The sequence below is a fragment of the Trachemys scripta genome, chromosome 4 (assembly GCF_013100865.1).
Source record: "Trachemys scripta elegans isolate TJP31775 chromosome 4, CAS_Tse_1.0, whole genome shotgun sequence".
NCBI classification, from domain to species: Eukaryota; Metazoa; Chordata; order Testudines; family Emydidae; genus Trachemys; species Trachemys scripta.
This window is the reverse complement of record NC_048301.1, coordinates 29,059,369-29,074,653: the sequence shown is the minus strand read 5'-3', so window position 1 is coordinate 29,074,653 and position 15,285 is coordinate 29,059,369. Positions and strand designations below refer to the sequence as shown.

The 15,285-nt window shown below is 39.4% G+C and overlaps 1 protein-coding gene across 7 annotated transcripts in view; it reads left to right on the top strand.

The window, feature by feature from the left end:
- Window positions 1-15,285, top strand: part of UNC79 (unc-79 homolog, NALCN channel complex subunit) — a 143,873-nt gene that overhangs the window by 115,324 nt on the left and 13,264 nt on the right. For all 7 annotated transcript variants that reach the window (XM_034768621.1, XM_034768620.1, XM_034768619.1 and 4 more), the window contains 3 exons: window positions 5,722-5,799; window positions 8,898-8,987; window positions 13,721-13,896. In XM_034768621.1, the coding sequence (XP_034624512.1) occupies window positions 5,722-5,799; window positions 8,898-8,987; window positions 13,721-13,896 (344 nt within the window). The remainder of the gene's footprint in view (window positions 1-5,721; window positions 5,800-8,897; window positions 8,988-13,720; window positions 13,897-15,285) is intronic.

Here is a 15,285-nt window from a genome sequence, read left to right as displayed (position 1 = left end):
GCACTTCACCTTGCTGATTTAATTGATAAGCAGAGCTTAGTTTGAATGATTCCCTACAGCACTTTGTAAAGGGTGTTCTGCCTAGTACTGCTGTCCAGCAGTGTGCTGCATAGGGATAGACACCACCAACCCCACACTACAATGCTCCTTTTGGCTTGTGCAGCTCTGCCAGCTCCCCTTGCACTCAGGGCAGGGCTGACATTCACCCCTAGTGTGGGGCACTTTTAACTCCTCTGTCACATGGTGTCATCCACTGGAGCACCCCCTCATGGCCATGTGTGGCTCTGCAATGCCTTGCTCCTGTTTTCCCCTTCGGGGCTCCTTAAACAATACTCGCACGGTCTTGCTCAATCGCAGAACTACCTGGGGTCCGATTTTTTTAATTAAACTAACAAAGTTCCCAGAAAGAAACATTTTAAAATCTTCCCCTCCTCCCTGACGTACTGTCCCTTCCTTGGGGACCATTGCAGGAGGCTCTCTCTCCCTGCAGCTTCACTCTGCAGTCCCCATCTAGCTCTGCTTTTCCTTTGAGCTTTCTTTACTCTCACTCACAGGCTTTATCTGCCTAGCTCTCCCCACCAGTCTCCTGAGTTTCCCCAGGTAACTGGCACCTGCCTCTGGCAGTCTCAGCTACTCTGTCATCCACACCCCTGTCCCCTTCTTCTGTTTTATGGCAAAGCAGACTCACTTGCTGAGTCTAAGACTGCCAAACATTGGACACCATAGATAATTCAAGAATTAAAGTCTTTCACCTTTCCCATATTCTTAAAGAATTGCAATGCTGCTTTTTTTTTTATAGGACCCCATTTTCCTGATGCTCTTACTAAGCGTTACAGTGAAAATTTGAAGGCCTCTAAATTTTTCATATAAATACCCCCTTTTGGTGGTAAACTCTTGGGGGTGCTCCCAAAGGAGATGATCAGCTGTTTCCTGGACCTTGCATCTTTGGTTTTTTATTAGAAACAAATGACTATTTAAGCCACAATGGCCAGTTAGAGTAAAATGGTTCCATTTATAATTTTCTCTCAGGGCCTTAGAATATATCAGCATTTTCAACTCTTGGGTGTATTTCACGGAATCTTTTCTCCTTTGTTTCTTGTGCCTATATTTCCTCTCCATTCCTTTCTTAACTCATTTTTAATTAGATTATTAAACTCCAGTTTACTTAAGGGGCTCTTCAAACCAACTTGCTTGTTTTGACAGCATTTTTTGCCACTTTTGTCTGCCTGCTCAATATCCACCACCCCTGCACATGCTGGGATCCATGCTCTTACTATGATTACACCCGTGTCAATTCTGTTAACAGTAATAATTCATTAAGCATATTATTTCTGCTGTCTGAAGTGTCATTTCTGATTGCCAGTAATCATGATAAGGAATCAGACAGGATGACCACGGTGGCTGGGTGCTCAGCTATGACCCAATTAATGCCAGCATTATCCGTGCCAGTTTAGTTGTCAAAATGGTTACAAAATTTGATAGCCATACAGCTTTCTGTGTGAAGGGCCACAGAATGCTGCTTCCACTCTTCCTGTTCTTACATCTTTGGAGCCATCAGTATACATTAGGCATTAGCATCCCCACTTATCACAAATGGATTGATTTGCTATATCCTGCATATTTAACACTCCTTTTCCTCTTTTAAATTCATTATACAGTTCCGTATCTACGTCAGGAGGTATAATTTCCAGTTATAATGCATTTCCCTAAAGCTATAGATTTTAACCTCTTTTAGGTCTTTGTTTTCCACTAATTCCTTTGTCCACTCTTTAACCCTACTGAGATGAGGCATTTTGAGTTTTTGCCCTACCCGTTGACCACTCAACACCCAGCATGCGTCATATATTAGCTTAGTGTTTCTGTCTTCACTGTTTCCAATGACTTTAGCCCAAAAGGTTAAGTCTCAAACCTTCCCTCTAAACGTAAGAGGCATTTCACCTGCAGCTATCTGCAGTACACGCAGCGGCATTGTGATGAAGGCACCACAAGCAATTTGCAACACTTGAGCTTGAACTGAGTCAAGCTTTCCCAAATTCGTTTTTGATGCTATATGGGATGCCTCGCACCTATACTCAATAACTACCCCTTCACACCTTCAGCTTCCTGCGGGCCTTTTACCTTGGAATGACCAAACTCTTCTCAGCTGGGGCAGCTCATCTCATAATCAGGCTTAGCTCCAGTCTCTCCAACCTATGGGCAAGCTACTCTGTTACATCCTCATTGACTTTAACGGGAGCTGAGGGGAAAGAACCCTTCTCAGGAGTCACTCAGCACCTCTAAGGATTGGGCCCTAGTTTCTTCAGTTATTGTTCTGCATTATGTTAAGCAGAGATTTGTTTATCTGAAAGGTCCAATAATTCAGAAAGAACAAATCTGTACTGCTGTAATTCTCAACTGTCACTCTTAGAAAAGTTGAAGGTTTGACTTTGGCCTAGAATTTAGTCATTAACTGAATGTGAAACATGCTTGTCTACTGTAGCGTATTATTACTTTCATTTTGTTACTGGTCTAAGTGAAGAGTTTGGCAGGTAGTTGTGGTCATATTAACATTTCACAAATGATTGTTTGCAGACTCGGAAACTGTTGATTTAGACTCTTATAACGTAGTTTCCCAAATTCTCTGGGTTCCTCAGTATTATATTCTCTTCCCTCTGTTTTTTTGTTTTACGTGTTAATCAACATTTATATCCAAATATTCAAATTAATTAGTGAAACTTTCCTTTAGGGTTAATTGTATTCTGAAAATTGATATTCACAAGATCAGTATAAGCATCTATTTAAGCATGGTTTTTACATTTTGATGATTTATTTATTTATAGCAAGGTTTCTTGATTGTTGTTTTTTTTTGCCCAGCATCCAAATTTTGTTCCACAGAGGATAACACTGAAATCTTGCCAGGAGCCAATGGCCATGCCTGCTTTGCAGCCCCCACACCATATCTTCATTATGGAGGTGTGGCCCAGGCAGATTGTATAGGAACTGCTTCTTCTACTAGCATTTTAAATCCCAAGGGCTTGATTCTGTCCTCCTTGCAACAGTGTAAACCTGCATTACCTCTGTGGAAGTCAGTGCAATTAAAGCAGTGCAAGAGAACTCAGAATCAGGCCTGATGTTTCATTTCTTTTTAACTTACATGTTTTATTATTTCCCCTTTTTAACAAGACCCATGAAGTGGCACCCATTGTGGGCCAGACTGTCAACTGATGTATATCAGTGTAGCTCTATTGACTTCAATGGAGCCAGGCTGATTTACATCAGCTGAGGATCTAGTCCTCAGAATTTAATCATAAAGCATAACTGACTGAAATGATCAAAGATGAAGGTCAAATGTTAAGATATTTCTTGCAGATATTTTTTTAGAACTCTGAGCATGAACAGATGGATATTTACCCACCCAAATTCAGCAGACATGTCCATTTATCCATTACCCAACCACTTTATCTCAATTAGCAGACAATGTTAGGAAGAGCTCAACATCTATTTCCCATCCTTTTGCAATGTGACCCTACGTATGACGAGTACTAAATCTATTGTCAGTGGCATCTTGATGCTTCATAGTATTTGTAGGGAGTTAATATGAATGTCAGTGAGTTGAATTGGAAATAAGAAATTTTAGTTTTGAGCATTAGTTTGGTTTATCCAGCCCTTCTTCCCGGCAGTTCAGCTCTGGAAGGATCCTTGCAGCTGCAGGCCAGATGGTAACGAAAATTATAAACTAAAGAGGAGCTAATTGCTCATTACAAACTTTATGGATTTGGTTAGCCATTGTTCATGTTTATATTAATCTTTGTTGCATAACCCACCCCATTGAATACTTTGCATTTAGTATGTTAACAGGATGCTAATAAGGCTTTTTTGTTTTAAGGGAAAATAATATTTAAAATCAACAATGTTTCACTTTAGCAGACGTTCTCTCTTGAAATTACTGAATAGTGACACAATATTTTACCTATAGCAATGCACATAAGCTACCATAATGTGTTAGAAATACCAGGCCAGATTCTCTAGTGAGTGCAAAAGGACCATAATACAGCAGGAAATGTTCAACAGACAATTCCTCTGGCATAGGAGAACTTCCTACTGGTATATCTTCTCAGAGTAGGGGAAGTGCCAAGGGTGTGTTGTGGGGCATGTCAGGAGTATGCCTGTCCTCCACTGGTATAGGGTCTATTAAGTTTCCTCCATCTGTGGCATAATTTAGAGCAGCCTAACAGCTACTCTAAATATCACTGTGGCTGGTCCATACCATAACTGCTCCCAGAGGCCTCCTGCTTCCCTCCCTATGCCAAATAGAGCTCTGGTACAGAACATATTCTGACCAACCCTGACTGAAATGGTATGGGTCACATCATGGTCTCTCTTCAATATAAATTGGAACCACTGGCTTTACTCTGGTGTGAAACGAGCGTAAATGAGATCAGAATCACGCCGTGTATATGGGGAGACCCTGTCTGAATGTTACCCTACACGTATCTTTTTCTCTTCATGGCATTTATCCCCAAAGAACAGATTGACGTCAAAGATCTAAGTTTAATGTTTAAGTGTTTCCAAGTCTTGGTATATAATACGAATATTCTAATTAAAATACATTGCAAAAGATATAGGTCATGGGAGATTGACTGGAAATGCAGCTTCAGGCACTGCAGGGGACATCCGGGGCCAAGATTGAGGACAATCAGTGGTGACAGTGGTGCCAGACTTGTGTGTCAAACAGTTAATAGATATATTATGTAGTTTGAAGCTGCCTAAATCAGTGAAACAACAACATACACTGAGGAAATCCAGGTTGACACCTCAGCTTGGGAACCTTGCTTCTGTGTCTGCTCTTTGGGGGATGACATACTGCATCTCTATGGACAGAAACTACAAGAATTGCTCAAGTACAAGGACAATGTTTGTTAGGATAGTAAACTCTCTGGGGCTGGGATCTCATCATCTTGTCTGCAAAGTGTCTAGCACAGTATTGGAGATATATAAAGAATAAATAAGATTATTAAAAGGCCTGGTGTATGACTATTGTGGACATCAGTGGTTTTGGGGGCAGGGGAATTAAAAGTAAATAGATGTGTAAAAATGGAATCAAGAAAAACAAGGAACAATTAAGCATGATAATGTTCAATGACAGCTGCTCTAGATTAACAAGAATTTATTGGGTTTGATTCAGGGATCAGTGGGTAAAATTCTATGGCCTGTGTTATGCAAGAGGTCAGACTAGATGATCATAATGGTCCATTCGGAATTTAAAATATGTTAATATAATTCATCCTTAGTGTAACTCCAGTGATAGAGTTCTCCAATAGAGATTCATGAAAGTTGAATATTGCCCATTGATCCATCCTTCTTTACTTCTGAAATCAGTCACAATAAGAAGAGCCCATTGAGGTTATTTGGTGAAATGCAAAAGTTTCCCATTGATTACAAATATATTTAGGTTTGATAGAAAATTTCCTATTTTATCTTATAATTTTCTTCAAACCATTAGTGCACAAATCAACATATAGATGTCAATTCATATACTTTAAAGTCAGTTTTTCTATCTGATTAATTAACTTGTTTATAACAGACAAACTAGCTTTTTTATAATGTCAGGAGCTCTTTTGTGTCCAAAAGCAAGTTGCCACAAAAGTCAGCAAAAAGAGATCTGAGTTTAATAAAATCATAAATTACTTTTTAATGTCTTCAGGCTCCTACAAATATAATTCATCTTTAATTTCTTATTAGTTTGTTTGTGCAGATGCTGGAACAAAACTAGCTGAGTCAACAATCTTGCATAAACAGATGATTGCATCTATGCCTGGAGTAAGTACTGAGCCACACTCCATCTCTTTGTTTCTGCTTTTTTTAAAATTATGTCTCACACAGTTCTGATGTTCAGATTGTTTCATGGAAATGTCCTTTCTCTTACCTTTGTTTCTCTTCTGGCTTACCAGGGCTTTGAAGATAGAAGCTTGGATGATTCATTTTTATAGCATGTTGAGAAAAATTTAAAGTAACACAACTTGATCCTGCAGCCTCTACTTTATCCTTACTCACATTACAAGTCCCATTGACTTCAGTGGGGCTTCTCACTAAAGTAGGGGTTACCTTGCTAGTCTCCAGAAAACTGAATTGGGGAGCAGACCAACTGAATGCCTCAAAAGATGTCATAGGGAGGGAGATTTCAGACAATTGCCCCCACTTTCCCAAAAGAAAGACACAGGTAAAGAAGGAAGTTAAATAATCCTGTAAGGTATTCAGATTTATCATGCTGGGTGTAGCACAAATACCAGTAGATAGATAGGGTCTTGGGCCTGTCCTTAGTCATCCCAAGTCTGCTCCAGGATTTGCAGACTGCTTTTCTATGCTCAAGTCTCACCAGCTCTATAGATGACCTAACAGGTCTTTTCTGTATCTAACTTCTGTGATTCTATGACTTTTAACTCCAAGCCGCAATGATAATTAACACCTCTCCTAACAGAACCTTTTAATTGTATTTTGATCAAAGTAGCCAGATTGCTCTCGATATAACAAGACATGGAATAAATTGATCACTTTAGAAGAACTAACAGAAGAGAAAGTTGTTCTGCTGTTTGAATGCAACATATTACTGCCAAAAGAAACAGAATAAATAGTAGGAGAAAAGTCTCTTGCAATAGAGGTTTATTATTCAGGAGGTTTGAGCACAATACCTTTTATAATTCCATCCCTCAGTTTAAAAGAACCAGTGTGGAATCCTTAGTCCACAGAAACTGGATGGAGGACACTCTGACAGGGCTGCCAGTGACCTTATTTTACTGTTTGTTATTCTGTCAAGAGAACTGACAGGCATAGCATTTGAACAGGCAGAAAGTGTTATAGTTCAGCACCATGTAGATTTATATTAACATAGAAAAATGAGAACTACTTCGGTCAGCTGCTTAAATATAGAATTTGAGCAGATTCTCAAATTTCAGCAACTAAAACTCACGGCTGAATAATTTTATGAACAAAAACAACACTGGCTGTTATTAGTGCTCATTAAAGGGTGATCAGTTAATAGAATCATAGAAGATTAGGGTTGGAAGAGACCTCAGGAGGTCATCTAGACCAACCCCCTGCTCAAAGCAGGACCAACCCCAACTAAATCATGTTTAGGATGTAGACCATTTACTAGAGGGGTCAAAGAGGAATATCCTTTCCCAACGTACAGTATTGCATTACAGACCAGGTGCATTATGACTTTTTGTCTTCTTTTAAAGCTATAGGTATTGGCCATTCTTGGAAGCAAGATATGAGATTTGATAAAACAATGGTGTCATGTAATGCAGTAAGTGTATTGGACCCAGAATAATCCTGAATTGATAGAAGTTTGATTTTCAGAGGTGCTGAGCAGCCACCACTCCCACAGACTTCACCACTCCTGAAAAATCAACCCCTCGCATTCAGAGGATTCTGCCTTTGGGTTAAGGGGAATACTCCACCAGTCGTAGGCACCTTCTCACAAAGCTTTTATGAAGAGCTCTCTGGCATGACCTATGCTTAGCTTGGTAATTTAATTCACTGCATTGCTCGGCATGTGCCTTGCAGATCTTTTACTAACTGAGGGCTAGATTGGCACCTGGCAATGTGCCCTGAGTAAGGGGCCATGCACAACTGCACTTCCCGGGAACATAGCCCAGACCAAATTGTGACTCTATTACATCACAGTTTGGTCCCTGCTCCCCTTTTGCTCCATGGGGGAGGTAATGCAAGCTAGCCTTTTTCCTGGCACAGATTACTTCTCCCTGTATGCTGGCACAGCTGCTTACCCACCTGTGACTGAAATGCAGATAGCTCTTGCAAGAGCATAGGGAGATGTTTTATACCCCCTAATTCCCCGGGGCTGCTGGTGTGTAGGCTGGCTCATGATTGAGCCCAGTGTGCCATCTGTCCTCTCCATTTAAATAGGAGTTGAAGGAAAGAAACTGTCTTTATTGTGTCTATTTTCCTCAGGCTATTTGTAATAATGGAGGGGGGTTTGTTGCAGTTTCTTAAAAAAAAATCTTACACAGTTTTGCTTTGTACAGTTTGGGCTCCCAGAATTTTTCATGTTCCCAAAGTCTTGTGAAAACTGTACTTTTGTTGCTACTCTGAAAACACTTATATTTTTTAAACCCTACCTGTTGTGAAGTGAAAACTATTGTGATCTAAATGTAGCATGGTTTTTAAATGTTTTTTTTAGTAAATTTGAAATGGCAGCAAAGTGCTGATCTTTTGAGTACTTTGTCAATGAAAATATTCCACTAAGCTCTGCTCGCAAAAATTGTGGTGCACACATTTATCTCTGTTAAAAAGTGAAAAGCATGAGAACAGTGATTCAAAATAAATTTTTCTGGTGCCATCTTCACTGGGAATTTGTGAGCAAGGAAGAATGACCGTGTTCTTTACATAAGCTTCCTGAACTGGACTCATTCATATGAACACAGAGGGTCCGTGCCTGTCATTCTATTTCAGTTTCTTAGGGCTTAGTCCACCAATTTGCCTCAGAGGAGAGCTCAGCTGCTTGAAAAGTTGTGGGACTAGGGGCCTTATCCAGAGCCCATTGACGCTGATAAAAAGACTTCCGTTGACATCAGTGGACTTTGATTCAGGCCCCATGAAAAGTTCAAGGGAGTACACTGTACTAATATTCTTAAAAAGGTCTTCACTTCACTTTTTATTACAGTCACTGATGAGAAATTCTGTGATGGATGAAGTAGGTACTGAGATTGGCTGCTTTATGTATAATGGGGCAAACTACATTGCAAAGAAACTCCCACGGACTATTTCAGATTAAACGGTACACCACCGGAAGCAGTCAAGAAACAGATGTTTTTTCAGTGAACATGAGGCAAATCCAGAAACCTGAATATGTCAAAAACCAGACGACTAAATTCAGTTCTTTTGTGTGTTTTTTTTAGTGTGGAACAGCAGCAATGGAGTGCATGAGGCAGTACGTTAATGACGTGCTGGATTTTATTGCCGATATGCATACCTTAACCAAATTAAAGGTGAGTACGATACAGGGATATGTTGACCCAAATTGTATTTGCTAATTATGACTTTTATCCTTTCTGTAAATAGCATAGTTGGAGGACCTATATGAAAATGACCAACAGAGAGACTTCTGTTTTAAAGCTAGTGTTATCATAGGTTAGTGAGTCATTTCCTCAGGGAAAAACAAGAAAGAGCTTATGGAAAGGGCTGAAGTTAGGGCTGGATTTGAATATGCATAGCACACAAATAAAAACCCAGGTTTCATTTTTTTAAATGTGGATGCTGATAAAATAATATCATACAAAGATTGCTTTGGAAGTGACAGTCAGGTTAAACAATCATATACAGAAAAAATAAGTTCCGTATCCATGTTACTAATTCTGCTTTAATGGACCAATCCTGCATCCCTTATACACACACACAGACATTACTTGTCTTTGTTAGGGGTGTATGATTTAACCATGTGTTATTAAAATTGTAATCATTTTAAAATTCCAGTTTTCTTTTCCTCATGTATGATGATGCATTTCACTCAGTTTGGACAATGAAAATAGACTAGTCAGTTTCTCTTTGGTTTCTAGGCAGTGTTATTTTCTGATTCTTATACATTAGCCTGATGCTGCAATGTTTGGACAGCAAACATGCCAGATAAATGTTTACATCAAAATACAATATTTTAATTTTAAAAAGCTCATATAAACATTTATTCTATTATTAAGTTGTGTAAAATAAGTAATAATAACTACTAATAATTTATTTTTATTTATACAACTTAAATTGTAACATTGTCCCTCTAAACAAATCTGAGTATAGTTTAGAGCTGAAAATACATGCACAGTGGTTGAAATTCACCTCTGAGGAGAGGGGAAGCACAGGTATATCAATAGCACTGCTTAAATACAGTACCTCCTACATCCTCAAAAATGGTGTTAAGTGGGATTTAAATGGTCTGTTGATCTAGTGCTGCTTCCCTGCACAGGAGTGGATTTCATCCAGTTAGCATATAAAGTAAAGCAGGAGGGGATGTAAGCAGGTCTTGCTACTTGTAACCCATATAAAGCTTGCAAGACAAATTGATGGTTTGGGAGTATGGAAGAGAGGTCATTCCAAAGTACAGAAGAGAGTCCAAAAGCTGTAAAAGTTGCAGCCAATGCTAAAATCTGGCAAAAGGCCATTAGTATTTGAACAACGGGAACTCAGTGATCCAAGGGGAAGTTCATCAGCAGAATCAGAGGTCACTCCATCACCGAACACAGTCAAATCAAGCAGTTGCCAAATTGTATTTTTGTGATCTAAAGCTCAGTTAACAGATATAGTACAGCTAGTGTTACCTAATTCTAACTAGCAAGAAAACATATTCATGTCATTCACACATTGCACCCTGGGCTCTGACATACACATGGGAGGCTCCGCTACTAATCTCCCACCTTTACTTCTAGCCTGTGCCTAAAGAGCTGTTGATTTGCTCCAATGCATTTTGCAGCACAGGCCAGTCTGTAAGGGATACTGAAAGGCTGCACAGCAGAGACCATCTCCCCTAGAGATGAGTGTACTGCTTCTCTTACATGCCAAGCTTTGGAATGTGTCAGTCTTTTTCTGAGAAGTAGTGACAGTGCACTAGATCGCCTCATGCTACCCGTTCATCTTTTATCTTCACACGAACATCTTCTTGCAGGGAGAGAGTGTCAGCCACACAAATGAGGCGGAATCATGGGTAAAACCTAAAAAAATGCTTCTGTTGAAACCCACAAGAAATTTTTTTAAGAGAGAAAAATCTCTGCTTCCAGTGCCTGCCCTATTGAATGTCTGTCTTGAACCCTATTCAGCTTTTAGAAATGTTCCAGTAGGAGAAGCTGCTTTTTTCCTCTTTTGCACTGGAGTAGTAATCCACTCTAAAGCGTGAACTAATTAATCATTTTCAACTGAACTGAATTCCCATCCCACTATAATTTTTCCCTGTTAAAAAATTATTCACACATTCTAAATTACTTTCCAAATATACTAAAAAATGAATCAGTGGTGAAACTAAGAGACTCATCCTGTACACTTATCCCACAGAAAACATGAATTTGATTGAAACCATAAATGGAAACCGTATCTTTGTAAATATATTCAGATGACCTCTCTCATCTGTGAAATATTCCTAAAAAGAGCTCTCTTTCCTGCATACTTTTTTTTTAATTCCCCCTTCTTCCCTTTTCTTTTCCCATTTTACTAAATTGTTGCTATCTCTTTAAGGCTCCAAACCTGCAAAAGCTCATGCAAAAGCTCACACTTGGTAAGGCAACTCCCATCCTTTCATGTATTTATACTTGCTCCTGTATTTTCCACTCCATGCATCTGATGAAGTGGGGGCAGGGCCTGGGGCAGAGCGGAGGCAGGAAGAGACAGGGTGGGGGTGGAGGTTTGGAGGAAGGGGTCAGGTGGGGATAAGGCCTGGGGAGGAGCAGGAGGTTGAGCACCTGGCGCCTGGAGGAAGCTGGTGCCTGTGGTTGTGTTGGTCCCAGGATATTAGAGAGACAGGGTGGGTGAGGTAAAAGGTCCAATAAACATATTACTTCACCCAACTTGTCTCTCTAATATCCTGGGACCAATATGGCTAAAACAACACTGCAAACAACAATGGAAGATACGGAATTTTTCCATCTGAAATGGAAACTCCACTACATGAAGAAAAAGGATGAAAAACTTAACAGCGACATCTGCTTTCTGAGCAAATGCAAGAAACAAAACATCATTCCCAGAGGTCTCACCATCTATAGTCCTCTGACCACTACATATAACAGAAGTTGGTCCAGTAAAAGATATTACTACCTCATGCACCTTGACTTGCTTAAATTACACAGATGCATAAGTCTTTGCAGAATCTAAAAGTACTTCATGTTTATTGTTAGTCCTTGTATAGCAAGCGATGGACCTGAACTAAGCCCCCTGCTCTGTTCTTCATATATCTTTCATGGGGCAAAATTAAACCAGGGAGCAAACTTCTAAACTTTGTGATTTGGGGGTTGAAATCTGGATCAGAATCAAAGCATGAGATATGGGTCAGACTGCTTGAAGGAATACAGTAGAAAGCCAGCTAATAGGGCCATTATTTTAGTTAATGGTTTATTGAAGTTCTGGTTCAGTTTGGAAAATGTAAAGGCAAGTATATATTTAGTCTGGAGTGTTTGTATGTGGAAAAGCTGTAGCCTCTTCCTTTTTGGATTTACCTTTTTAAGGCATGCAGACAGAAACACACTGTATGTCTTTTACATAGCTGGGCAAATACTGGAAAAATCAAATCAAAAACCCTACAAATGTTCAGTCAGAGTTTTAAACAAGTCCACATCATCCATGTTCATGCCCATTCATACTCATTTTACATGAATGTTCATATTGACTGGGATTCACTAATGCAAATGTCCCTGGAAAGTGGATTTTAAGTTTGTCCACATTGTATATTTGCTTTCTGCAAGTATTCCCTCCAGAGGCCTGTTGGTAAGAGTTACACTAGCCAATCCAGGTGATGGGAACAATATCATGTGACTTATATGACCAATCACAACCTAAGAGCATCACTTGATTTGGGATTTCAAATTGTGAATAACAAGGCTTTGAGTTTAAAAGGGGGAAATTGTTCATCAGCTAATGAATAAATCTAAGGAAAGCACTGTTTGCAGACATTCAATGAACAGAAAAGGAGGTAAAGTTTGCTGAATAAATATTTAGTTAAAAGTTGTTAGTTTAGCTCTAATAAAGTGTTTTATTGGACATTAATTGTGTATTTCTTTCTCAGCCCTGTATTAGTAACTAGTGCATTATATTAGACTTGCACATGATAACTTCTCACCATAGCCATAGTCTCATTTATTGTCTGTGTTCAGTTATTTATCATCTTTGTTTTCTCTTGGAATAAGATGTAAATTTCTAGAAAGTCAGGAAAGCTGAATTTATAAATTTCACTGTCTGGACATAAGCAAAAGATCTAATCTATCTATCTATCTAATCATCTGTGCTGGAAGATTTTGCACTCCTGAAACAGGAGTTCGGTTAAATGATTTTCATTTGGTAGAACTAAAATTACTGGGGCCAGATCCTCAGCTGATGAAAATCAGCATAGGTCCACTGACTTTCATGCCATTATAGCAATTTATTCCAGCTGATGATATGGCCTCTGTTGTGCAAAGGACAGTTTGTCCCTTTAAGCAAACCATACACCAATTGGCACTGCCATTATCTGCAATAGCAATAGACAATTCACAATTACCACATTTGGGAATATGGAGGAATCTCAAGAAGCATCAATTAAGCATTACAGCTCACAACAGTGTTTTATAAAATACATTTTCAGGGATAAGCATATGCCACTCAGTAGATACAACACTACCCTTAGATTTTCAGGGCCTAAATGTCCTCACAATAAATGAGCCATGCAAAATGGTCTCTCGCCCACTGAAGAGGCAAAATATTGTATTTTTAAAGGCAAATGGCTATTTGCCTGGGTAAAGTTGGTAATTTCTTGTGCAAATTGTATTACCTTGTGAAAAGATTGAGTCCTTTGATGTGCAATTAAGTAAATTGAGTATGCAAAAGCTAGTTTGCTACATAGTTACAGGGTTTGCTGATAGAAAGGATGCATGCACATGTTGCCTAACTCTTTCTTTGTATGGGTGATTGAAGGTGAACAGACAATATGTGAGAATTTGCATAAAGTGGATCTAGTGCAATACCCTACTGGATAGAAAATCAGATCTTTACTTTGCAGAGTCACATGAAGACGTGTTCCCAGCCACTGCATGAAGACACATTTGGTGGACATCTCAAAGTTGGTTTAGCTCAGATTGCAGCTATGGAAATTACACGAGGCAATCACAGAGATAATAAAGCTGTGATTCGTTACTTGCCGTGGCTGTATCATCCTCCTTCTGCAATGCAACAGGGGTAAGAGCACTTTTGTCCCCAAAAGAAGAGCAAGGAGGCAGAAATTCCCACAATAATTCTGGGGTTCTTGCCAAATTAAAGGGAATGCAGTTAGTGATGACAGTGGGTGTGATTTGATGATGGATGCTGAAACAAAGACAATTCAAGGTTAAATGTTTCAACAACCCCAACTTTATGACTCAGTAGTATTGCATCCTGGTCCCAAATGGATCCATGATGTAACTCCATTGGCTTCAGTGAAATTACATCAGGGATGAATTTGAATAAGGATTTTAGCATATGAGTTCATAGTAAAACAGAATGAAAGTGTTAGATCAGTTCTGGTTGTAAACCTAGCTATATAGGACCAACTCCTGACTACTTACTCATTGCAGTTTGCCTGTGTAAGGAGTGAATGTAAATGAGTAGGGGCTCCAGGACTGGGTCCATGCTGAAGGTGATCTGTTAAAAAAAAGACTTCACAATATGAGAGGTTTGTTGGATTTAATCTGTGAAGCTGTACATATACTTTAATTTAAATACATGCTTAACCCTCCCCAGACAAGGTAAATGTGAGAGATCCTGACCTGTAGTATTTCTGTGTGGCTGCGGGTTGTGTAGGATAACGGGAAATGATGGTAGTGCGGGTGAAGAGAACTAAGCCTGGTTTTATAATTATTTTTCATAGAGCGAAAGGATGGTCGTGTCGTTAAGACACTGGCCATAGCCTCAGCAGATTTGGATTCAATTCCTGGCTCTAGTACAGATTTCCTATGGGAGCTCAGCAAGTCACTTTGGGCCTGATTTTTCAAGGTATTTAGGTGCCTAAAGGTGCAGATGGGCACCTAGTGGGAGTTAGGCACCTAGGCATTTATGAGAATCGCACTAGGCACCTATCTGCATTTTTAGGCATCTAATACCTTGAAAAATCTGGCCCCCAGTCCTGTGAACACGTATGTATATGTGCTTAATATTAAGCCTGTGTATGTGTGTTTGCAGCATCGGGATTATCATCTCCCTGGGCTTCAGTTCGCCAGGTGTAAAATGAGGCTAATATGTCCTGAGGTGAGGATAATTAATGTGTGTGAAGCCCCAGGTCCTAGGTGCTGAACACCATAGAAAAGCCAATGAATAAAATAAATGTATTATCGTTATGCCTTATTGGTGTTTTGAATTACTGATGATATTAAATTAAGAATGAAAAATGGCAGTGAGAGGTCTGCTAGGCAACGGCTTTCTGACCTGAAATCAGTTTCTTCTCAGTGCCTATGAATTCAGATGAGTAAGTAATCTAACTTCCAGGCTTTGTGAAAGCCAGGGGATCTTGGATTGAGATGAAACCAATGGAAATTATTGTTATTCTTGTGTTACACTAACACTTAGATGCTCCAGCTAAGATCAGGGTCTTGT